The sequence below is a fragment of the Leucoraja erinacea genome, chromosome 14 (assembly GCF_028641065.1).
Source record: "Leucoraja erinacea ecotype New England chromosome 14, Leri_hhj_1, whole genome shotgun sequence".
NCBI lineage: Eukaryota > Metazoa > Chordata > Chondrichthyes > Rajiformes > Rajidae > Leucoraja > Leucoraja erinaceus.
Window position 1 is genome coordinate 31,914,457 of NC_073390.1, and position 26,591 is coordinate 31,941,047.

The following is a 26,591-nucleotide window of genomic DNA, read 5'->3' on the forward strand; positions in this document are numbered from 1 at the left end:
TCACTAGCAGACAGGCCAGGTGAGGCCAAACTTAAGCATCATTGGGATTAGCTTGGTACAATTAGCTGAAAATGGATTGGCCACCCGAATCTCGACAGCCTACTCGGGCTAGTCCACCCAGAAGGGAGTAGCAGGAGAGGAAGAAGGAAGAAAGAAGAGACGGAGGAAGGGAGAGAAAGTGGGGTGATTTCCTGCTGGCCGTGTACCCCGGTCGCAGGTTCGAGAAAGACTAAGCCATTGGGACAAACCCAAGACCACCAGTGCCACTGTGTGGCCAAGACTGAGCTGCTAGAAGAAAGCCCTAGACAGCCAGTGCCTCTACTTGGTGCGATGCCAGTGCCTCTTACCTGCTCACAAACAAGGGACTGCCTTAGACAGACGCAAAGACTGAGCCGCCAGGATAAGTCTGAGACTACCAATGTCTCCACTTGAGGCAAGAGTGAACTGCAATCCAATTAGCTGATATTGGATTGGCCATCTGAATCTCTTCAGCCTACTCCTTATAAAACCCAGGCATTCCATCCAGAGGGGAGAAGGGAGAGCGAGGAAAAAGCAAGAGGGAACAAAAGGAGAGAGAAAGAAGAGAAAGGGGAGAGAAAGAGAGAAAGGTGAAAGAAAGAAGAAAAAAGGGAGAAAGAAGAAAAAATAGAGAAAGAAGAAAAAAGGTAGAAAGAAGAGAGAAAAAAAGAAGAGAGAGGAAGCGGGGCACCTCTCTGCGTTACCCTGTTATCAGTTTGAGGACGACCGAGCTGCAGTGACAAACCTGACACCACCAGCGTGTGGTGGTCAGTACTGAGCTGCTGGGAAGAAGCCTAAAGCCCATGTCCCACTTACGAGACCTAAACAGCAACCTCTGGTGACCTTGCCTGCCACCCAAAAAAAAAATCAAGGTCGAGGTGACCTGCAACCTCCTACCACCTCCCACGCATATGTTGAAAACCTTCCTCGACTAAGAAGAAAACTGGCTTCGACTAGACCTGCGACAAAAAAAGTTATTGATTTTTAAAACGGCAACCTATTTTTAGTCAAGGCCGGATTTAAACACGATGAAAAAATAGCGGCAACCTAGATGAAGCCTCGACCATGCGGAAACCACTTTCGACCATTAAGGAGAGTGACCAAAACCTCCGGTGACCTCATGGAAACCTTGGGTGGCGGGCAAGGTCATCGGGTTGCTGTTTAGGTCTCCTAAGTGGGACAGGGGCTTTAGACTGCTAGCACCTCTACTGAGGTTGACTAAATAGCTGAGGCAAGCACCACAATTTCCTCTTCCTACCTATAGACAACATGGGACTGTGCCCAAACACAGGGACATGAGGGAGCACATACACTGGTAACAATCTATTGAGTGGAAGATTTTTTAATTATTCGGAGGTCCAATTTTTCCAGATGCAGGACTAAACTATGTGGCACATGACTGCAGATTGTGCCACTGATCTATTTAATAGTTTCTTTACTTGTAAGAGACATCACTTTGATAATGGGGTTTAAAAGTGGGGTGGAAGCTGCTTCAAAAACCAACACCAGCCTATTATAAAATCAACATGATCTTCTGAATTCATAATGCATGATGCTCAAAATATTTAATTAGTTCTGTTCAGTATCCTTACAATTTCCTCCGTGTTATATGTATTCTCTGAGTTTAGACTGCGGATTTTAAAATGTTTCAATGTGTGCAAGTTTACAGTGAAACCTGTGTTTAGAGTAGTTAATGTATAGTGAAGTGATCTGTCATCTTTCAGCTGCATTTCAGGTTCGAAATCCAGCCATTAGCAGGTCTGTTGAAAGCATGTTGTTTTAACATTTCTGAAGTTAGCAATTGACAGGTGTTATTGTCTGAAACATAAAATGCTTTTACTTTTTAGTAATTCAGGGAAGTAATATTTGAAAGTTGGGGCTCACTTGCTTGTTGATTGGATCTGGAACTGACTTTGAGTAAAGGTTGATCATGTCTAAAGCCTCAGACGGAAGTTGTGATATAAGGCCAATAACTGTATCATAGGAAAGAGCAGCACTTTGAGGGTTTCTGATGGTGTTTCAGTAGTGTGCTTATTTCTAGACCTGTCCTCTTATGAGCACACTTTCCTATTGCAAGATCTGGAATTTGCTCCATTAATCTATCATAGCCAGAGAAGTATCACCTTCTAAAATCAACTTATTTATGAAATAAATTGTAAAGCTAAACTACTTCCTAACTACATGTCAGAGGAAGAATAAAATCGAAAATTGGTAGAATTTCTATCCCCTCAAATAAAAATTAAATTTCCTGTTGTAAACATTGTGCTCAAATTAGCATCTGGACATCATCATTCTGTGGATGGCAGCACTAGCATTTGTACACTCATCACTAGATGATTGTAACAAGAATTGATTTAATTAATTTCACTGGGGGGGGAAATGTGGTTACATAAGTGAGGTAAATTTTCACCAGCGCGATAGCCATTGCTTCTAGTAAATCAGCCGCCTAGTTGAAGACCATGCTTGACATCCTTTTCAGTTAAACTTGATTAGCATGTTGTAAAATTTGTTGCCAATTTGCTACACTGGTATGACAATTTCATTGTTCATATGACTGTTCAGTCTGGGACAGTTCGTAGAAAGCAAAAATAATAATCAAGTTATGGTTTTGTATTACACTCTGACTGCAATTTGTAATTAATATTTGATGCTTGAAAATAGTGTATGTGTGGCTTGTCGGGTGAGTGTTAATTCACGAAAATCAGACTGATTATTGGCTGGAAAGAAATTTATTCTGTACAGTAATCAAGACCAGAGTGTTCTGCTGGGTTAATTTCAATTGTCTAGATCAATTTTCAAGTTGATGGCTGCCCTCGTCTTAAAATCACTGTCCTGTATTTTTTCATCTGTATTCTCTTTTGTGAAGTGATGTGGGGTAACAGTGAACATATTTTGGTGCATTGGATGTGATAGTTTTATGACTAGGGCGGACAGTGGTGCAGTGATAGAGTTTGTGCCTTACAGAGCCAGAGACCCGAATTCGATCATGACTACAGGTGCTGTCTGTACGGCGTTTGTATGTTCTCCCTGTGACCATGTGGGTTTTCTCCGGGTACTCCAGTTTTGTCCCACATTCCAAAGAAATACAGGTTTGATAATTAATAGGATTCAGTGAAAAAAAATGTAAACTGCCCCTGGTGTGTAGGATAATCCTAATGTATTGGGCTAATCCTTGGTCAGCGTGGACTCAGTGGGCTGAAGGGACTGTTTCTGCACTATAACTAAAGTAAAGTCACTAAAGACTGGTGCAGAGGGCCAGTAGGACTTCACATGCCACACTTTTACTATTTTCCATGTAATTTGCATTGAATGTAAAGGTGTAAAATCTTTTGGGGATCCTGTCAACATGCCCATTAATATCAGCAACAAACATTTTTAGATGCTTCTTTGGAGCAAGTGACCTAACAAATGGAATTTCATTGAATTTTCATCCATCTCATTGAGTAGTATTGGTCAGGATGAATTCTCCAAAAGCTTTGCTGGGAAACTTTCCTTGCATGTAGACTATCTTCCCACGGACAATTGTAGCAAAAACGTCTCCATGCAGTTTGCGTCCAAGATAGGGGGTCATCTGAGGGAAATAAAATCCACATTACCATTTATTGGGGGGAAAAAAAGTTTTTAAGAAGAAGGGGAGGAATTATTGTGCTATCTCTTAGCATTCCTTTCAATTCCACACATGTAGACAAGACTGAGATAATTGAAATGCCTAGAATCAAGTGACATGACTGGATGGATACTAAGAGGCTGTTTATTTTAAACCTGGAGAATCTGGAACTGGGATTTATAACGTCGGGAAAAGGAGGTGCCCAGTTAGGAGATTCATCATTTAAACGTTTTGAATATTTTGGAATTATTCAAGCCTATATCCTAGGGATATTCAAGAGAAAGATTGATAGGTTTTTGGAGTCTTGAAAGAATGAAAGTGTATTTGTGATGGATTGACTGTGATTTATTAAATACCTGAGCAGCATATAAACCTGCTTCTGTCATTATCCATTTTATCTAAAACTCTCCGTAATGCAGAAGCCAGGGGTGAAAGGAGAAGTTTTTACTTTGTACCTATAGTTGTGTGCTTTTGTGGGGCAGGATACAAGGGATGAGAGTCATGCGTTTATTTATTTATATTGGCCGAGAGTGCCCAAGCTGGAAAAACGACTCCAATGGGAACAGCTTCTGAAGGCAAAGTACAGCTTGAGTATATTTCATTCTCTCTGTTTTGTGCTTTGCATGGAGCAGCCCGGAATGTTTATCATTCTGTTCACTTCTCAGATATGTATCCTTGCTGATATTGTAGAAATAACATAAGAAATGTAACCAAGAGCAGCACATTTGGCCTTTCATGCCTATTCTGCTGTACATTTGGATTATGGCCACAGTGTAATGGATTTTATGATAATCATGGGCCTGTCCCACAGGCGATATTTCAGGTGAATGCCGGCGACAAGTTGTCGACAGTCGTCTGAAAAACCGGCAATAGGAACGGCGACTGTCAGAGTGGAGAACACAGACACACAGAGAGATGCGCACATACACACACTCACACAGGGCAAGCGGGGGAAGCGCTGTCTGAAATTCACACGGTGCAAAGCAAAGGTGATACAGACACACACTGCGATGAACAGGAAGGTTGGCGCTGTAATTAAGACAGCTAGCGCAGTGTACATCAAAATCCTTTAAAAGGGGGGGAAGAGAGAAAGAGTGGAGACAACTTTTGGAGACAACTTTTAAGAAGCCAGAGATACATGGCTGAGAAGCTCAGCGGACATTTACCATTCGGTTTTCCTTGGTTATGAAAACTACTCCTTACATTTTTTTTTGCCCCCAAAGAGCCAATGAAATTCACCAGTCAGCACCTGCTACTGCCTACGAGAATCTAAGAGAACCTTCGACCTCATGGCAATTTTTGACGACCATAATGAGGCCGCGGCTGGTTCCCAGAATGTGGGACCTCCTCACGACCATGAAGGCGACTCCCCGGCAACTACCCGCGAACATGTGACGACTGCTTAGTCTCCTGCAGTCACCTAAAAAGTCGCCTAAGTGGGATAGGCCCATTATTAACTCACTACTGTGCGGTTTGCAAATCTGGTTCTGGCTCACTGGAGCCCCATTCCCACACCTGCATTGAACACAGCAGGGCCCAGTTTCCACACATTTTAATTTCAGTGAGGGCTAATTCCCACACTGCTTTTAAACTCATGTCACTCTGTTCCCTTGCTACTTTTAACTCACTAGGTCCAGCTTTCTGCATTCCTTTTAAACTCAGTTGATAGAGTGGAACCTTTATTGTAAGCCTATGTAAAACATTTTTTAAAGATTGAACTAAAGGCTTGTGTATTAATAAGGGTAATATTCAGTAGTCTGGAATATCTTCCAATCTGGTACCATCAAAACCCTGGGAGTGTTAGATGACTGGAGTTTTGGAGCATCGTGATCTTTACTGGAGCATCTTGATCTTTTTACGCTGCCATATGAACTCCCTCAGTCATTGCTGTTGATCTATGTGTTTTATGATCAGTTCTGTTCTTTCTCATTGCATCAAGTAATAAAATATAACTGGGTGCAGTATACAGTATGAATTAAGGTCATTATGTACTCCAGCTGATCCCAGAAGCTAAGCAGATTTGTTAAGAACACTTACTTTGTTTTTGTGGTGAATTAAAGTCTCTGTCACCTGCAAGCAATAACAGCCATTTACTGAGGTTATATTTAAACATAGTACCATTCTCTTAATGAAGCTGATAATGTTTGTAACTTACCTCAAACTCCCTGTCAGGATCCCATATTACAATGTCAGCATCCTTACCAACGACAAGTGAACCCTTCCTGTTCTCCATGCCACATAGTCTGGCTGTGTTTCTACACATCAGGTTTACTATGTCCAATACGGTGAATCCGCGTTGCCGTGCAGAGGTCCAGAACAGTGGAAGTCCTTTTAACAGGGAATTATGTTTAACGAGTGAATGCGAGGAATCTTGCACAGCTTTAAAATACTTAGATAGTAAGAAATGCAAGATTTTTAAAGCCCAGCACATTCTCCGATGTAGTTTTCCTAATGGATGGCCACTTTTGACGTTGTTTTATTATTCATACATTTGTCGTATTGCTTGTTTTGCAATTTTTAATTATTGACTATTTTATTTTTTCTTTCCTGTAAAGCACCTTGAATTGCTGTTTGCACGAATGGGGCTATACTAATAAACTTGCCTTGCCTTGCCTTGCCTTTTGCGGTTTGGTAGTAACGAGTAACTCCTGAATAAATATAAAGAATGAAAGTTCTATTGCACTTCACATCCCTGCCAGATTCCAGGTCAGTCCTACAAACGTTTTAGCAATGACCTGGGTAGTAGATTGGACAAGGTATATTTGTTGACATTAAATTGTATTATCAATTATAGTCAGTCTCTTTGTAGTTAGTAAATGATATACGTGCAAGTAGCGTTATCTCTGTTAGACCTGTTACCGAGCCATCTTCAGAGCAATTTAACTATTTTTGAAAATTATTTGTTGCTGGTGTTGGGATACTTGAAAGCACCTAAAAAATAAAATTCCAGTTAACCTGTTTTGTTATTTTGGATTGAGGATAAGCAGTGAAAAAACTACCTGTACCCCAGAATCCTCTGCATCTGCTTGCATTGACATACAGAGACTTGTTATAACATCTTAGCCCAAAGCACACTATACATGGGTAGTTTACACCCCAGCAGTATGAACATATAACTTATCTAATGTCAGATAGCCCTTGCTTTCTCACTCCATCCCCTTCCAAGTTTTCCCACTAGTCTTACTGTCTCCGCTACATTCTACCTTTGTCCCGCCCCCTCCCCTCACATCAGTCTAAAGAAGGGTCTCGACCCGAAACATCACCCATTCCTTCTCTCCAGATATGCTGCCTGGACCCACAATACCTCAACTCTGGTCAAGAAGTCTTCTTCCTGAGGAGAGTGAAGAAGGTCCATCTGTCTCCTCAGATTCTGGTGAACTTCTACCGCTGCACCATCGAGAGCATCCTTACCAACTGTATCACAGTATGGTATGGCAACTGCTCTGTCTCCGACCGGAAAGCACTACAGAGGGTGGTGAAAATTGCCCAACGCATCACCGGTTCCTCGCTCCCTTCCATTGAGTCTGTCCAAAGCAAGCGTTGTCTGCAAAGAGCGCTCAGCATCGCCAAGGACTGCTCTCACCCCAACCATGGACTGTTTACCCTCCTACCATCCGGGAGGCGCTACAGGTCTCTCCGTTGCCGGACCAGAAGGTCCAGGAACAGCTTCTTCCCTGCGGCTGTCACACTACTCAACAATGTACCTCGGTGACTGCCAATCACCCCCCTCCCCCCCGGACACTCCTCCCACAGGAAAAACACTATGACTGTATGCATGTAAATAGATTTATTTATTGAAATCATATTCTATGTCGCTCTTCTAGGGAGATGCTAACTGCATTTTGTTGTCTCTGTACTGTACACTGACAATGACAATTAAAGTTGAATCTGAATCTAACCCGCTGACTTACTCCAGCATTTTGTGTCTACCTTCGATTTAAACCAGCATCTGCAGTTCTTTCCTATGTACTATACATGCAAATGTGGCAATCTTGGAACACCATGTATTGATGTATGATCTCAACCAAAGATTATAGAGCAGAGCTCCTCTAGAATCTTTGATCTCAACTGTCACAACTTAACACATTTAAATTGTCAATCTGTCGACAGTGCTTTGTGCCACCATTAAATTTTGTGGCTGCAAATTGGACTCACCAAATTGCAGAGAAGAAATCCCTCCCCATGCCATGAGGAAGTTTCCAGATTTTAGCAGTTTGAGCTCTGCAGTGCATGGAGAATGATCAGACACCACCATATCGATCTTTCCAGCTTTCAATGCAGACCATAGTTTCTCCTGTGTGGGCACAGGAGGTGATTAACCAATGCCACCATTACTTAGCACCGGTATAGACTTTAACATTGCAGACAAAGGGAGCAATACATTCACTTATCTTCTTTATAAAATAATGCTGAGAAAGCAGCTGATCAGGTAATATGTGTGGAGGGCAGAAACACTGGAGTTACAATTTAAGGACTGAGAAAGTTAGAAATTTAACAAGTTACTGAGCAGTGGGTAGCAGGCAGACAGAAAGACTAAATATTTCAGGTTACAAATTGAAAATGTTCTAGAAATCTGAAATTTAAAAAAATAGATAAGAAACACAGAATTTGTATCTGAAGCATTGGCTCTCTCCATGGATGCTGTCAAACCTGATGCATGTTTCCAGAAATGGTGTCTATTTAAATATTTCAGTTTGATCTCTACATCAAACCGGAAAGATTTTTTTTGCAGAACTCTGAATTCAGTGTTTACTGAGGGCTAATGTGTGGCTAGTTGGAAGATAAAATGCTGAGTTGGAACAATACCAGCAGGCAGAGATGCAAAGGTCAGAGCAGGAGTATAATATTGAATTGGGGTGACATACAACTGTAAGTTCGGGGTTATCCTTACAAGACCAGCTCTCCAATGGAAATGTGCAGTTTTACTTAATTAAAGGTGAGTGAAGATATGTGAGGATGCTTTAATAGCATTTCAAACTTAATGGAATGATCAAGTTGAATGAAGAATCTGCTATCAGTATCCACTTTAAAGGGAGAGAGCTTAGCAATTAGAACTCCCATTAGATAATGTGAATTTAAATGCACCCTGTCATTATTCTGCAATGAGACCTGTAATTGGACTGATTTAATAAAACATTTCAATTTGTACTTGATTGCTTTTTGTCCGAATCGGAGGACAGCACTTGTATTGCGTGGCACCGTTTGGTATGTCTTCAGCAGCCAGTGAGAGATAATGTGGTGTAGTCTCGACAGTCAGCAAAGCTCCTGCTTTGCGAGCTTCGTCTATCAGGGGTAAAGCTTCTGCAGTGGAAAGATGAACAATATGGCAGCGAACCCTGGGACAGAAAAAAGCACAAAGCAAGTGTGACCTTTGAATAACAACAGACTAATGAACCAAATCAGCTCTGAAAGGTATGCAACATTTATCCTGGTTTGTGAAGGACCTTGTACTCCAGATATTTAGTGTGCGGTCTGTCCTCTTGTATATTGTCATGAAGGTGTTCCGACTCTTGTGTGAACGCCTTAGGGCTTGGCATTGCAACTTCTGGAAGTGATGCGAGGACAATTGATCAGGGAGCAGTCCTTGAGAGGGCAAACAACAGGAAGTGGGGCATCTGTCAGAGGAAAAGGGATAATTTGGGAGGGATAAGACATGGGAGGGGTGGGAGGGAATGCGAGGGTGGTTGGAGACAGGAATGCCTAAGAGGAGAAGAGTTGTGAAGTGCTGAGTGAGCTGAGAAGGAACAGAATGAGTGCTCGGGAAGAGGGGCGTTGGTTGAGAGTAGTATAAGGAAGAGATTACAAGTCTATCACCATATTTCTAGCTGATGTCTTGAGGGCATCTTTTGCTCATTGAAGTTTGGGACCTGAAATTTTAGAGCTCTCATGGACAATCCCAAACGTGATTGTGCGGATCTGCACCACATTTATCATCCAGGATCCAAATCACTGTTGACATCTGGAGTGACATACAGCAGTCAGCAGACAGCCAGCTCAGGGAATGAGGTGAGTGGGATGCCCTGTGGAAGGGAAAATTGGAACAGGTACATAGTCTTCATGTTGTGCGATAACCAAACACCTAATGACCTTTTAGCTTATCCTATCATTGAATCAGCATAATGCAGTCACCTGTGTATACATTCCTAAACCTGGTAGGAACAGGAAGGACCAAAGAGTAATTCTGCTATAAGCTTGATCAATCACTGACGCGAGTTCTGACGGGTGACAATCTGATTGTTGGAAATTTCACCGCCAGAGCTGGAAAATATATAAGTCTCTGGCAAGATGCACGATGTGGGAGGGGAAAAAGAAATGTTATTTCCAGGTCCCCCTGGTGAAATTTTTATATTTTGTTCAAAATATTGTTGGTTTAGCTCACCAGCTCTATTATTCTCTTTGTGACCTCTACCCATGTCCAATTCCATTTCTGTAAATTGTCCCAAACTACTTTAATTTGTCGACCACCCTTGTTCCATCAGGTTTAATTCTAGTTACCTTTATAGCTTCTGTCCCATCCCTCATTTGTTGTTGAGAAAATTATTTCACATGTCAGAAAATGCTGAGTTTTTGTGGAACATTTCAAACCCAGAGTTTAATATTTTACATGTATTGCTGGATACTTTAGTAAGATGTCTTTTGCTGTAGTGTTGATTAGGCTTTCCACACATTAATTTCTTACCTGTACTGCAGACAAAGTTTAATGACCAATCGAATGGCTTCCACTTCCATCTCATCAGGTCTTGTTGCGAGGAAGGTTGCATATGCACAGGGGTCTGAGGACCAGGATGGAGTCACATATGGCACAAAAAATATAATTTAGATTTGGGGATGTGGCAAATCAGAGATATTTAGAAAGAGAGGCTGGTATAGAGGATAGACACAAAATGCTGGTGAAACTCAGCGGGACAGGCAGCATCTCTGGAGAGAAGGAATGGATGATGTTTTGGGTCGAGATCCCAGAGGACAGCTGATAAAGAATGTGGTGGTGACAAGGGGAGTGACGTGGCAGGCAGAGACAAAAAAGAGAGCAGGAAGAGAAGCAGTGACGTTGGAGCAGAGCAGTTATAATAAACAGGAGCAGGTGTAGGCCAATTAACCTTTGTTCTTTTTCTGCACTGATCCAATTTTGGTCTCAGTACCTGTACTACTTTCTCAGTTCTCCCTGCACCCTGCCCCCCGATTCCATTGCTGTCTGTCAGTCAATGTTTTGGATGTAGTTGGTGATGCCACTTCCACAGCTCTCTGGGGTAGAGAACTTAAGAGTCACAACTCTTGGTAATAAAGTAAAATCCTCATTACCTCTTAAAAGGCTCACAATCTTAAACAATGTCTTCTTGTTTGAGATACCTACACAAGAGGAGTCATCCTTTAATCCTATTCAGAGTCTTACCCATTTAAATATAATCTCTTGTTCTACAGTAAATATTAAAGGCCCATCATCCTTAACCTCACTTCATATATGAACCTCTTGATCCCAGGAATCAACCTTGTGAACATTCCCTGCACTTGCTCCAATACAGGGATGTCCTTTCTTAAAACAAAATTGTGTGTGAAACTCCAGGTGTTAAGTCTTTCCTTTTATACTCCTAGCAATAAAAATTCATATTTCATTAGACATCCAAATTTGTGACAGGTGGGGGGGATTTTGGTGTCTTCAAAGACTCTATAGATTACAATCCAGGATGTTTTGTAGAGTTCGATCAACACATTTAATTCTGTAGCCACTTCCTTTCAGATTCTACGATGAGTCCAGGGAAACATCACTCTTAAGCCCTACTATCTGACTAGTATTTTTTATGTAGCGTTGAGATTGTTACATATTTCTCCCTGTAACTCCTTGATTATTACATTTGGGAAATTTCTGATGCCTTCATTGAAAACTTTGAAATAATTATTTAGAATCTTCACTATTTCCTCTTTCCTGTTATTAAATCCCCAGATTCACCATGTAAGGAACTAATATTTTGCTTTCCTTCTCTCTTCCTTTTTATATTGCTGCGGAAGTTCTTTGTACTTTTATTATTTGCAAGTTTACTCTCAGACACTTTATTCCTTTATAATAGTTTGTCATCCTTTGATGGCTTCTAAAAATGTCCCAGCAGAACCAGAAGTGACAGTTTAACCATTGCACTGAAGAGAACTTTTGTTCCCTTTTTATAAACAGTGGGAAGATAGAAAGGAACTCATTCAGCTGAATATCAAAAGAAGTATATCAAAATGATCATACTTCTGAGTGTACACGTGCTTCTCAGAACCATAGTGGAATATCAGCCTATATTATATACTCCAGAGTGAAAATGGCTTCTCCACTGAGTTGAGCTAGTACTTGAGGATAATGTTCATACAGGTAACTGACTGGAGTTATCCCTTCTGAAATATTGCAAGATAATAACTAGTCAAGATTCCACTTAATCATTTCATTTTTGTCAGCATCATCTTGTTGATGTATTTTATACTTGCTGTTTAATGGAGGGTTCACATGTGTCAGCTCTCTTTCTGCGTGAAACTGATGGGGAAAAAAATCATATTAGCCATTTCATGCTTTGAAATGCATCCTTGTATATTTTCTCCATTGTCGAGTCAAATTTGTTCCAGTATGATTAGAAACAGAAAGCTACTGATACACCGTCACATGAAACAGTCTTAAGTCAGCCATAATACTGGTGAAATCTTTATTATAGCTTGGGTGAATTGGTTAACAAGAATGTGACTTTTCACATACTCTTCCTGAAGGCATAGAGTCATATAGTATGGAAGCAGGTTCATTGGATCATTGAGTCTGTATCAACCATCAAACACTCAGTTACATTAACCCCATGTTATTCTCTGCACATTCCAAACTATTCCTCCCAAATTCTACCACTCACCTGCACAATGAGCACAATTTACAATGGACAATTAACTTACCAACCTGCACATCTTTGTATCTGGGAGGAAACTGGGATATGGGAGTACCCACTTGGCTACCGGTCGGACATGTAAATTGTACGCAACCAGCACTAGAGATTAGGAGCAAACCTGGGTTGCTAGAGCTGTGAAGCAGCAGCTTTACTAGCGAAAGTCTGCTGCCTTAATTTGATTTAGGAGTTATACCTTAGTTTGCAATAATAAATCGATTGTTATTACGTGTGGTTAAAAGGTGTGTCCATTATGAGTGTGAAGCCATGATCATCGATTTGAAGTACCTTCTACTAATTTACTGGAATTACAACATCTTATTATGGAGGGAAATCTGGAATTTATTTTATGCATAATAGGATGCCTGAAATAGCAATGATCTGAATTGAGGGAAGGATGTTGGCTGCGCAGGCAAAACCCACCTTTTCTAATCTTATCCAGAAGGCAGCATCTGAATATTCACTGCACTCGAACGTCAACTGAGTTACATACTTGCAACTTCAGCCCACAAGCTTCTCACTCTGTTATAGGTGCTATAGACACAGGCTTAGATTATTACTCAATGCAGTGTCTGTGACAGCCCCAGCAGGTAATCACAGCTGCCGTGTTTGCCAGCAGCACTGAAAGTAAACCGAACTCCATGGGAATTGAATTTACAGGTCTGGCTCTGTGTCACGCTATTGGGTCTGCTCTTATCTATGGAACTTCACACATGGATGTTAACCAAGGGCAACATGAAGTCAAATCCAGTCATTCAAATTTCTCTGCAAAATGCAATGACATTGCTTCAAACCTAGTTTCCACATGAAAGAAAATGCCCGTAGTGCCACAACAGCCAGCAAATCCACCCGTCAATCTCGAATGTGCATCCTTAAATCGGGCATTGGTAACCTGGGGAAGACCTTTATGAGGCTGGTCTGTGTATTCCTTGGTCAGAAGTACATACAAATGTATTTCTCACAGGGTCTCTCTATCCAATAGTCCACTGTACTTCACACTGGATCTTATTTACATGTGGTCCCTGTATATAGTTCACTTTCAGTCTGTCTGTCTGAAAGGCCCTCATCTTAGAACCCTGTACTTGAGATCAGAATTATGTATTTCTGATAACTTTTTTATATTTATGCCTTCGCCCAAACTGTATTTTTGTGACTAAGGCAGCGTCTGAATATTCACTGCACTCGAATATCAGCTGAGTTACAAACTTGCAACTTCAGTCCAAAAGTTTCTCACTCTGGTATAGGTGCTATAGACCCAGTCTGAAGAAGGGTTTCGGCCCGAAACGTTGCCCATTTCCTTCGCTCCATAGATGCTGCTGCACCTGCTGAGTTTCTCCAGCACTTTTGTCTACCGTATATTTTTGTGACGTTCAGAACCCTTGAACATTGACGTTTTTTTTGGCCCAAGCAGAAAAGGGAGAGTGAGTTTGTCTGGTGCATTTACTCTACTATTGGATATGAATAGAAATGGAGGTACAGTGGTTGAGAGATTGTGTATTTACCAGTAATACTCGGTCTGTACCGTGTAGTTCAGCAAGTGACATTCTCAGATCTGCTTCAGTAACATGAGGAAATTCATCCACTCCACTGTGAATGAGGAAACACTTGAATCCTGGAACTCCGGCCTCAATCATGGGGCGCAGTGCAGACTGCGAATAAAAAAGACAGTTTAATAATGAGCTGTACTGCTTTCTGAAGCAATTAATCAGGTGCAGCATTCTTTTGAGTATCCCTGTCCCTTCATTTTTTTACATTGTGCTACTGACTTCTCATCCTAGAATAACTCATTTGAGTTTCTAAAGGTAAAGTGATCTGCAATACAGTTTGTCAGACTATCAGTTTTGATCCACAGCTCGCGTAATATCTTCAATGTGGGCAGAAACTTCACACAATTTTTGTGCTCCATAGATGATTCTGGCCCCATTAGGTTCATCATCTTGAGAAGCACTTTGTTACCGCACTTTTCAATGCACCTCATGGTCCAATTTAAAACATTACAACTCAAAACAGAATCTGTCCAGAGGTGCTGCTAAATTCAACCCTGCCTTCCATGTCCTGATTTAAGTGACCCATAGACAATTAGATGGACAAGGTAGACAGACCAGTAAACAGTAAAAGTTGAATTATTTTTAAACTGTTTACCTGATTGCCTGGGATGACACCTCCCCAGAATCCAGTATCAACAAAGCACTTGTCTCTGGCAGCGTTGAGTTTAGTGTGGAAGTTTTCTAGTGTGGTAGTTGGCGGATTGCTGTTCCTACCACAATATGAAAACACAAAGATAGGACATCATGCTCATTTGGGACAGATTAACATATTCCACTGCATTAGAAATTACAAATCAGTGTACACTTTCTGTTTTTATATTACTGGGCTAGTACATCAGTGACTTTCACCAGGGATCCAAGGTGAGATATCAAGGCCCAGCATTTACATTTAAATTCAATTTAAAAGATATATTCTGGAATTAAAAAATTATCAACGGTTGTGGTAAGCATAAAATTGTTGGATTATCATACAATCCAATTGGTTCACAAGTATACATTGTGGAGTGAGAACTGCCATTCCTATCCAGCATGGTTATTGTGAATTCAGAATATAGCACTGCTTCCTGAGAAGTCCAAAAAGGCAATTAGTTGTATGTAATAAGGCAATACATTATGAAAAGATTACTTTGATCCAAACTTTGGATTCAGATATAAAGAAACATTCAAAGAGGCTTGATGACCTTGAAACATCATGTTCACTAACTCCAAGAACTTATGCCAAATTTTGGAGAATTGCCCAACTGACGAAAACATAAGAAATGGGACCAGAGGTTGCCCAGGAGCCTACTTCACCATTGAGCAAGGGCATGGCTGAACCAATCTTAGCCTCAACATCACTTTTATGCTTTCACACCATGCGACTTGACTTCTTTGTTTATATGTCTGTCATTCTCTCCCTCGAATAGAATCAATGACTCCATCCCCACAGAAGGTAGAAGAGAGAAAACAGAATGTTTGGGGTGACAGGTATCTCTAGCGATACTTCCGGACTGATGAAATGCACTGTGAAGATGGACTGGATAGAAGGAAGTGGCGAGACTGCGATGGACTGGACGGTGTTCACCACTCTGCAGATACAGGCAGTGTGTTGCCATACCAGGCCAAGATGCATCCTGTCTGAATAACACATCTGTAGAACATTGAGAGAATCCTCGTGGACATGCCAAATCTTTTCAATGTGTTTTCAATGTGAAATCTTTTCAAATCTGTTCAATTTACTTAACAAAGTAAATGCGCTGATGAAGATGCTACCACAGTGTTGTTCAGTGAGATGCTCCAGGTGGGAATCTAAAATATGATTCATGTGAGGTTAATGCAAATAGGTGGCTTTTGGAATTTGGTGGGCTGAAAGGCCTTTCTGTACTGTACCTCTAGGGGTCCAATAGATGGCGCCATTGCCACAAAGCTGGCACTGGCATCTTACTGATTACCACTGAGGGTGGACTGTACTGGGCACAGACATGTCTGTCAGCATAGACTCAACTGCCCTTGAAATCACAGGAATGAAGACGAGTTGGGGAGAATAGAGCTCCTCCCCAAAAGAGCTATCTGAAAAAAATGGTGATTTAATTTTAAAGGTTTGGCTTCGGACCAGTTAAACGCATTTTTGTTATTATCTCTATACCTATAAAAGTCCGATCTTGTGTGTGTGCCTGTCTGTCTGTCTGTCTTCATTGTTTCTTCCTCAAAACGCTACGTGCTAACACTTTAAATTTTTACACATTCTTACTCCCATTTTTCCCCTCCACGAATTCATCAGGTTCACCAGATTTCTTGCTCTATTTCAAAAGTTATTCGCGATTAAAGTTTAAAAAAAACAAAAACCGCTTCTCACAGAGGGCCTTTTTCCAGCAGCTTGATGTCACAATGATGATGTCACAATGCCACTCACAGCGCACCAATCACAATTGGCTCTCAAGCTGCCGAGTGCCACAATGACATCACAATGGGACGTTGCCAACAGTAACTGCAGCAGAAGGAGAGGTTGCCAAAAGCAGGCCTTGTCAAGGGGGACAACGAGTGCCATTGTCTGTTTCAAAGGGATCTTGATTAGGGGGCCTCTAAAATTGAGGGGCCTCTGCTTGATCTTGGTTTGGGGGCCTCTAAAATTGAAATTTGCCTGGGTGTCAGTTCATCTATGAGAGGGCCTGGCCAAAGCTGCCATAGAGGGAGAGAGAGAGGGAGAGGGGTGGAGAGTGTTGCACAGGGCCGGTTCATGGGCTTGTCGGCCTCTTGTATTTTCTGCGGTGAGGTAGTGACCATGTCCATGTGTATATGAAGTGTGTGAGGTTGCTGCCCCTGTACGAATATCTGAAGGGGCTGCTCCTCAAGTTCTAGTTGTATTTTAGTCCCACAATCCTGGTGTTTGGATACAAGGCAGGGAGTGGGGAGGGCCGATCGGGGAGGGGATCCCCCTGACGGTTTGCTCCTGAGCCTGGCCAAGATGCCCATTCGCGGGTCCCCGCCCTACCTCCCCCTGCCCCCTACCCCTGCCCCCACACCTTGCCTCCACCCCAGCCCCACCCAATGTGGGGACGATTGATTGCCTCCATATATTCCATATTTTTCCTTGCAGGGGTGCCTGTCTCCAGGTTGAGCGCCAACGCCGTGCCCCCCACCCCCCCTGCATTGGGGGATGGGGCCCAACGGGTCCCACTTGGTCTGGTAAATATTAAACACAACAATCTGACATAGCAAGACACTTGTCTTGTAACTCCAGCATTTTGGGTCTATCTTTGGTGTATACCAGCATCTCCATTTCCTTCTTTAAAATACTATTAGATTTTAACACAAAGCTTACTGAATGCAGAATTGCAGGAACTAGTACATTGCCACGACCACAGTAATTGAACCAGTTTTGGATGTTCGGGAACTAGTTTAACAGAAAGTGGGTTGAAGGACTTGACGATGCAGCAACACAATGTGTGTTTAAGCAACATTTTAATTCAATAATTACATGTTTGTTTAAGCACTAGTCTAGTGCAATAACAAATTATTTGGGATTATGCTGTTTTGGATGTGTAGGATCCAGTTTAATAATAACTATGAGAACTCAAGCAATCAAGTAATACAGGCTCTCGACCCGAAACGTCACCCATTCCTCCTTTCTCGAGATGTTTTCTGTCCCGCTGAGTTACTCCAGCTTTTTGTGCCTATCTTCAATACAATGTGGGGTCGGGTAGGCTAACATTCTATAAATTTGAAGTCTCTAGTCTTAACACAGTAACTGGATGTGAGTTCAGCAGAAGGCAAATACACTTTGTAGGTTTAAGCACAAGTTCAACACAGTAACAAATTGAGGCTGTTGGATGAGCCTGATATACTGATACACTGAGGAGATTGTTATTTTAAGTATTCAGGTTTGGTTCCTTACAGTGGCATGTCAATAAGTGTTGTTATTCCTCCGGCTGCTGCTGCCCTCGTCGCTGTCCAATAACCTTCCCAGTCAGTGCGTCCAGGTTCGTTGACATGTACGTGACTGTCCACCACACCAGGCATCACCATAAGGTCACCAACATCTAGCATCTACAGAAAGATAATAATTGACAGAGATTAGACCCGGTAAACAACACGCAGGAACAGTATAATTAGTCATTAACCGTTTGGTCTCTTAAATCCAAAAATACTCTTTGAAAGTATGGTGGACTGCTTTGGAAATGTTTGAGATTAGTTTGGGCTTCATAAGACAATAATGGAAAAAAACTATGCTTTGTGACTTTATGTCTGCACCTTTACGGCAATAAACATTGTGCTATTTAGCAATATATGCAACTTCCATTCCGAGAAGCGACATAGTGAATAGAGACCATGATTCGTAAATGCTAGATTAGGCCCTTGTGGCTAAGGGGATCAGAGGGTATGGAGAGAAGGCAGGTACGTGATACTGAGTTGGATGATCAGCCATGATCATATTGAATGGCGGTGCAGGCTCGAAGGGCCGAATGGCCTACTCCTGCACCTAATTTCTATGTTTCTATGTCATAGAATTGAGTCAGTGTTATTCATTATATGAGGTCAAAGCCAGTTCATCAGATTGAACATTTGGCATAAGGTCCAGTATATTTAAGTTGCAACCCTCAGAATTTTCAAGATTAATGATAAGAAAGTTTTAAACATGACAAAACTTGGCGTTGTGCAGATAAACTTTATTCTAAGACTAACCAATGCTGTATTTGCATGGAAGTGTTTAGTGCGATGGAACGCTCTTATTTCACTGTACAATGAGAGTCAATGAAACACAATAAATATCAGAAACATTAGTATTTCACTTTCTGGTATTAATAGGTAAAGGGACAATAACATTTTAAAGACAACTTTCACTTTAAAATTAAGGGTAGTGGCATATCAAAATGTTAAGCATTTATCTGTTAAATGTTCATGCTGCTCATTTATAATCCAGGCTAAATAAATTCAGTGAAACTCGATGTGTGATCCTGCCATAATTACCTGTAGAGTTTTAATCTTAAAGTCTCTTCCTTTATTTTGTTACTCAACTAAAACAAACATGCCACAGAGAAATATATTTGTTTTCCACATATCTTCAGTTACTTTATGGGCAATTGCAGATGTTGCGGCGGTTAGCAATGAGTCTTGTGAATTCTGTAGTAAGAGATCTGGAATTGTCGTAATGGGACCATCATCATTCAAGGTGCTGCTAACCGCAACAAGAGAAAGACTACATTATGGGAATAGATTATATTGAATATGATATATCCAATGATATGATCTATACCCACACACGCTTCAAGTGAAGCAATTGTACCAGAAATATTTCTTTGCTTTCCTAGCAAAATAAACTTTATCGAAGCATTTCAATGGAGCTAATTCTTTGAAATATAATCTGCACTGTACACTGTTACTGGAATCTGGGCAGCTGGATAGACCACATATCATGCAACATTAATCATGTTCCAAAAGGCTATGTTAATTTATTTTATTCATTCTGAGAATATGGCAGGAATTTATTATACATATTCTGTTTCCTTTGAGAAGATGGCGATGAGCCTTCTTCAGTGCTGATGAGCCACATTTGTGAGATGGTGACGGTGACCTTGCTTCTTGTTGATGCTCAAGTGTCATCTTGCAATGGCAGTGGTTATCCTCTTTGAGATGTTGGCAGTGAACTACTTTATTGATATGGCAATACTGGTTCCTTCTTAAGCTGGTGGTAGTGAACTGTTGCAGTTCATCATGACAGCCTTGAGTTGCTTGTGAAAATTCCAGGATATTGGCACAGTGGGATATTGGTGTACAGCTCCTCTCCAGGTTACAAACTTATGTACAGCCCGTACATACATACAAACAATCAGAAGGACGACAGGCGGGATGGATTTGCCCACATCTGCACGTCTGAAGGCTGTGTGAGAACTTGGTTTGTGGCAATATCTGAATGGCTCTTGTTTGGCCTATGTTTTTATTTAAATACTAGACTAAGTGGGACCCATTGGGTCCCATGTTCACGCGGGAGGGCTGGTCCCCCGATGCAATATTCCACCTCTCCACCAATTCCAATATTGGTGGCCAGTGGGGGGGCTTTCTGGAGCGCTGGTATGGGTTCTTAGGGTGGCAGCTCAGTCCCTCAAGCCTGATCTGCTGGCAGCCCACTCACGGCTGGTGGGCTGGCAGTTGACTCATGGCTAATCCTTGAAATTCCATTTCAAGCAGGGTGCAAAGCCACCAAATTCAAATCCATTCTCCTACCATTTCAAACAGGGTGCAAGGCCACCAAATTCAAGTGCAGTTTCTTACCACTTTGAGCAGGATACAAGGCCACCAAATTCAAGTGTAGTTTCCTACCACTTCAAGCTGGATCCGAGGCCACCAAATTCAAGTGCAGTTTCATACCACTTTCAGCAGGGTGCAAGGCCACCAAATTCAAGTGTAGTTTCATTCCATTTCAAGCAGGGTGCAAGGCCACCAAATTCAGTGCAGTTTCATACCACTTCATGCAGGGTGAAACCACCATAAAACCACACAAAACACCAAACTCACAGTTCAGTAGACATTCAGTGTGTTCAGTTGATTCACAGCTCAGACAGAGTCGTGACCTCTCCCTCCCCCATCATGCAGCGACTGAGCCACACCCACACTTCCGGGTTTTATAACCCCTCCCACCGGAAAAGGTGTGGCCTTCATGGCGTGGTTGACAGGAGAGAGATTCTCAACATTTTTTAAACACTAATAACACTTTTATTTTTAATTGATGGGAAGAATTCTCTGCACCTGCTGAGCGGAAGGGGACTGAGTAAGATGGCCAAAAAGTCACAGCCATAAGTGGTAGCGTTTTATCTAAAATCAATATACAGTGCAAACAGGAAGTAAGTGCATTTGCAGTTGTGCCTTTTAACTTCAAACCAAAGCACCCAAACTACCATTTGCAGAAAGTAGTGCCTTTCAACTTCAAGCCAAAGCACCCAAACCACCATTTGCAGTAAGTAGTGCCTTTCAACATCAAGCCAAAGCACCGAAACCACTATTTGCAGTAAGTAGTGCCTTTCAACTTCAAGCAGAGATACCTTGGTTACGTCATACTTCCAGTGTCTGTAAGGGCCTTCTAGAACCTCATGAAAGCACTATCTCTTTCTATTTCTCATATATTCTACAATTAGTTGTTTATTGTAAAAAAAAGGGATATCTTTTTGTTGATAATACATCTTCAATATGTTCAAGCTCATTATGGCTGTTGAATTATTAAGAACTACAGTCACACTATTGCATATGCACAAACAGCGTGGTCCCCTTTAAATTGGATCCTTTATAACCCGTTGGAGGTAGCAAGCGCAGGTCCCTACACCTTTATGGCAATACACCTTTTTCTCACAACTGACTTTGCTTTATGTGCTGTTATACTGGAAGGGATTTAATCCAAACATTCAAACGGTTATTGTTGCTACAAGCTGAGCAAACCGTTGATTATGCTATAAGTAACAGTGCTGAGCAGTGTGAATTTAGATGAGATTAGCAATATCCTCCAGAAGCAATATCTACCAGAGGCAATACAGTTGAGCAAGAGGAAGATACCAGACACACTTATTAAATAAGATTTAAACAAGTGAATCATGACAATAAATTCAGTATTTAGTAATATCAGATCTTTTTAATAGATTTAGGCTCTTGGTCACTGTTCATTGATACTCTTGGAATGAATATTAGGTTGGGTCAGATGAAGTTAGCACTATGTTTGGCTGCAATGCTACCTACACTGATTTATACTGCTGATACCCTTGGTCAAGGGATTACCTATGAAACACAAGTTGCCGGAATTTCTAGAGGGCTTTCAACAATGGACAAGTGATATATAAAATATTGTTTTTCTAATTTTCCTTTTTTTCCAAAAACTCCAATAGGCAATATTGTTAATGACCTAATTCAAACACCAGTTTTTTCTCTGGTACAAATGTTGCAAGGCTTGTTCAAACAGGCCCATAAACTGGAGGCTCGAGGGGGGCAAATGAACTAACTCTCAACATACATAGACTGTGTTCTGTCAGGAAATGCCTGTTGGTTACTTCACCTGTTTGTATTTTAGGCTTTGGGATTCTCTCCCTGAACCCCTGCTGTTCCAGCTCTTTCACCACATGGTGGAGCAAAGCACCTGTTTATGTGTGCTGTGGGAAGAAAATGGTGCTGGTAGGTCAGCAATGATTTTGACAAATTATGGACCAGGCTCAAAAGATCCAATGGCCAACCTACGTTTTTATTTCTCAAACCCCTTTTATCAACTTTCTTATCACTTAAACCACTGTACTAAAAGGGCAGATGATGCTCAGCACAGATTAGTGGGACAAGGGGTCTGTTTCTGTGTTGTATCTACCATGACAACTGTCTCTTATTTAGCTCAAATTTAAGTTACAGTGGAATGGTTTTGGATGCTTATTATTATAAAATTACCATTTAAAATAAATGTTATTGAAAAGATATTAAAACAAGTGGATTGAGAGGTGAGAAAATAATTGAAAATTACACTTGGAAAGCTGGTGAATTCACTGAAATTTTTTTAATGTAAAATAAATGTTTGCCCTAACAAGATTCTTGTTAGCCCTACATTTCACCCCTGGATGTGCTGAAGATGACAAAAGGGGTATAAGATGTGGCAGCAGATAAAGAGAGTGAGGAAGTAGCAAGTTAGCATGCATGAGGTTTGTGGGCACCGTTCATGACAGCTGGAATAAATAGACCTCTGCTGCCTTCTGCTGGAAGATGAAATCACATAGTGGTGCTACGCTCGTGACTATAAATCTGAAAATAAAATAGTGGAAATACTCAGTAGACCAGGCAGCATCTGTGGAAAGAGCAATGGAATTAATATTTGAGGTTGATGACCTTTCTGTTCAAATTATCGGACAAACCAGGTGCTTGGTGCACTACAGAATCTGCTGAAGGTATATGGGTTGAGGAGGGGTTGGAGTCAGCTTCTAACTGGATCTATGCTTGTCTTAGTGCTTGCATTCTCTCCATCAGTGAAGCCTATTAACGGAGACCAGAACTTCCATTGGAACCTAGGTACTGCTGCAGAATGACAAAGTACTATAAAGGAAGCCTAACCAACTACCATACTTCAAACTCCTCATTTGAAGAAACATCATGGTGTCTCAGTGGCCCAATGCCAGTTGATCAATGGCTAATGGAACAGATGCCCTGCAGTGGTGTCTGCAATGGCCTCGGGTCCTAGATTATCCCACTAGTGGAAACATCCTCTCCATATTCACTCTATCTAGGCCTCTCACTATTTGGAATGTTTCGATGAGGTCTCCCCTATTCCTTCTAACCTGCAGCGAGCACAGGCCCAGTGCCTTCAAACAATCGTCATATGTTAACCCAATGGATCATTCTCATAAACCTCCTCTGGACCCTCTCCAATGACAGCACATCCTTCGTCACATGTGGGGACCCAAAACTCCTCACAATAGAGCAGAAGGCCCCAATAGTACATACATAGTTTCCTGAAAGTGGTATCACAGGAATATAGGGAGATGAAGAAAGCTTTTGGCACTATGGCTTCCATCAGTCAGGGTATTAAGTATGGAAGTAGGGACGTTATAATAGAGCTATACAAGATTTGGAGTATTGGAGAAGGGTTTGACCCAAAACATCACCTATCCACGTTGTCCAGAGATGCTGCCTGGCCTACTGAGATATTCCAGAACTTTGTGTCTTTTTTTTGTAAACCAGTGTCTGAAGTTCCTTGTGTTCCTTAAGTTCCTTGAGTATTATGTTCAGTTTTAGTTATCCTGTTATAGGAAAGATGCCATTAAACTGGAAAGAGTTCAGAGAAGATTTACGTGCATGTTGTCAGGTTGAGGGTCAGAGCTATTGAAAGAGGTTGGGCAGGCTAGGACTTTATTTCTTGGAAGCCGAGGAGTGATTTTCTAGAGGTGTATAAAATCGTAAGGAGAGTAGATAGGGTGAATGCAGTCTCCCAAGATAAGGGAACTAGAAGGTATAGATTTAAGGTGAGAGGAGAAGGATTTAATAGAACCTGAGGGACTTTTCTTTTCACCCTAAGGATGGTGGGTGTTTGAAGCCAGATAAGATAGTTGAGGCAGTATTAATAAATACATTTAAATGACGATTGGAGAGGTACATTGATAGGAAAGGTTTAGAGTGATATGGGCCAGATGGGGGAAAATAAGAGTAGAAACAAGCCTAACCAGTGCAAACAGGTAATCAAAATAACAGGTCTGAAGAAGTGTCTCAACCAGAAACATCACTATTCCTTTTTACCAGAGATGCTGTCTGACCCACTGAGTTGCTCCAGCTTTTTGTGTCTATAACAGGATATGTTTTATTAAACATGATCATTATTGCTACTTGATGGCTAAAATATTGCCTGTAAGATAGCCTGGCACAGATGTAGAATTTCCAGCCCAACAATATCATGGGCAGCATAATATAAACTTATCTCCCAGGATGATAGGAGAGGACAACTCAGATTGTGCTAGGAGAAGCTGGTGGTAAGTGGGATCAGGGCAGACGGGTCAGGCAAGTGATTATTTTCCCTAACATTCCAAGCCCAACACAGAAACTTGGCCTGTGGGCTTTGTCTTTCTGTTGTTGGCTGTAATTGACTTACCTGATCTCCCGGACACTTTAATTCCCTCTCCCATTCCCACACTGACCTTTCTGTCCTGGGCCTCCTCCATTGTCAGAGTGTGATCCAGCGCAAATTGGAGGAGCAGCACCTCATATTTCTCTTGGGCGGCTTACATCCCAACGGTATGAAAATTGACTTCTCTAACTTCAAGTAACCCTTGCTTACCCTCTCTCGCCATCCCTCCCCCTTTCCAGTTCTCTGACCAGTCTTACTGTCTCCGACTACTTTTGTTGTTACCTCTCCCAGCTAACAATGATCCATTCTACATTTCCGTTGATCTCCATTCCCTTGGTCTTGCCTTCACACCTTACACTTCCTTATCTATGTATCTTCTACACCTCCCGCTGCCTTAGCAGGGCAAAGAAGATCATCAAAGACAGCTCCCATCCTGCATTTGGACTGTTTGACCTGCTGCCCTCTGGAAGGCGCTATAGGTGCATGAAATCCAGGACAAATAGACTCAGAAATAGTTGCTTTCCGAGAATTATAACTACTATTAATTCAAATTCACACATGCACTGACTTCACTGCCCAACACCCGGACTTCCATCTGTATATATGTATATATGTATGTAGCGCCGCAGAATTGTGCACCTATCGCCCCCCCCCCCCTTCTCCCTTCTGTTTTTGTTTTTCTGTTTCTTGTTTTTTGTGCTAAATTGTATGTATGCACTGAGTACGAGCAGCTTTCAGTTTCACTGTACATGTATAGTGACAATAAATGGCATATCTTCCTCTCCCGACATAAGTCTGAAGAAAGGTCTCAACCCAAAATGTCACCCATTCCTTCTCTCCAGAGATGATGGTCCTGCTGAGTTACTCCGGCATTTTGTGTCTATCTTCAGTTTCAACCAGAATCTGCAGTTCCTTCCAAGACATTGGCTCTGATTACTCGGCCAAAGACCTTCACTTCTTAGTGGAATGAATTAACAGATCAATTTCCTGCTCCCTTTCCACCAACTTTCATGCCACTCCGACCTACTGGAAGTGGTGCAGAGCTGTGTAAATATGGCACAAGCCCTAGCGCCCAAGCCTCATAATGAACTGACCAATGGGGTTTTTCACCCAGAAGCCCAGCTAAATTAGTGCAGTGGTGTGGGAATAGAGATCATTGTGACCCACAGCATTAAGCCTTGAAGCCACCAGAAGGATATTAGTGAACCATTCAGGTTTTACATGAAAAGGTATTATTTTCACATAGTTAGTGTCAAACTAGAAAACGTGTGTCATGCTCACCTGTTGATTGCACAGCTGAGGAGCTGTGGTTAACTCAGTGTGAATGCCCACAATCTTGTCCCCTTTTATAATGATATCAGCTGGGCAGATGCCTGAATCCAGTACAACGTTCGTGCTTCTCACCACTGACAGCTGCGAGCCCACTTCCATTTTGGAAAAAAATGCTTCCAGGCTCTCATGGATTCATTGCTCATGTGTCCAAGCGAATGATATCAATCATTAACAGAACAGAGGCAGTCCAATGTAAAATCAATGATTATCAGCCACACATTTCCACAACGTGTCAAAACAGCCCAGGAGATTTATTAAACTAAATATGGCTGAATGTCCTGTGAGAGCAGGTGATCAAAGGTGGTGAAATCTTCTTTGATGAGCCCTGGATCAGAATCCAATACATCAAGCAGTAGGAATAAAGATATTTTCACAAGAAGAAATCAAAGCATGGGACAAGTAACATGTGAATACATCGGAAGAAGGGTCTCGACCCGAAACGTCACCCGCTGAGTTTCTCCAGCTTTTTGTCTACCTGTGACTATACATGTATATATATATATATGTGTGCATTCGTCTTCCGGAGGTGGAGCTTCGCCGGTCGACGGAACCCACAACTGGGGCCTCGGTCGGCACCAAAGATCATAGAGCGGAGCCCCGCTCTTTGGTCAGTACCCGGTAGTGGCGAGGCCGTAGCGGCG

The 26,591-nt window shown here is 41.7% G+C and overlaps 1 protein-coding gene across 2 annotated transcripts; it reads right to left on the minus strand.

The window, feature by feature from the left end:
* Positions 1-2,728: 2,728 nt before the first annotated feature.
* Positions 2,729-26,591, minus strand: zgc:103559 (Allantoinase, mitochondrial). 2 transcript variants are annotated; one of them, XM_055646063.1, is made up of 11 exons: positions 25,900-26,591; positions 17,944-18,095; positions 14,665-14,773; positions 14,025-14,171; positions 12,086-12,131; positions 10,305-10,398; positions 8,775-8,961; positions 7,781-7,919; positions 5,781-5,953; positions 5,663-5,695; positions 2,729-3,589 (listed from the first exon to the last, which is right to left on the minus strand). In XM_055646063.1, exons 1-11 carry the CDS (start codon positions 26,047-26,049, stop codon positions 3,455-3,457), a joined length of 1,365 nt encoding a protein of 454 aa, XP_055502038.1. In that variant the 5' UTR covers positions 26,050-26,591; the 3' UTR covers positions 2,729-3,454. The 2 variants fall into 2 exon arrangements, with proteins under 2 accessions (XP_055502038.1, XP_055502037.1); XM_055646062.1 differs by having other exon boundaries at positions 14,665-14,779; positions 25,900-26,588.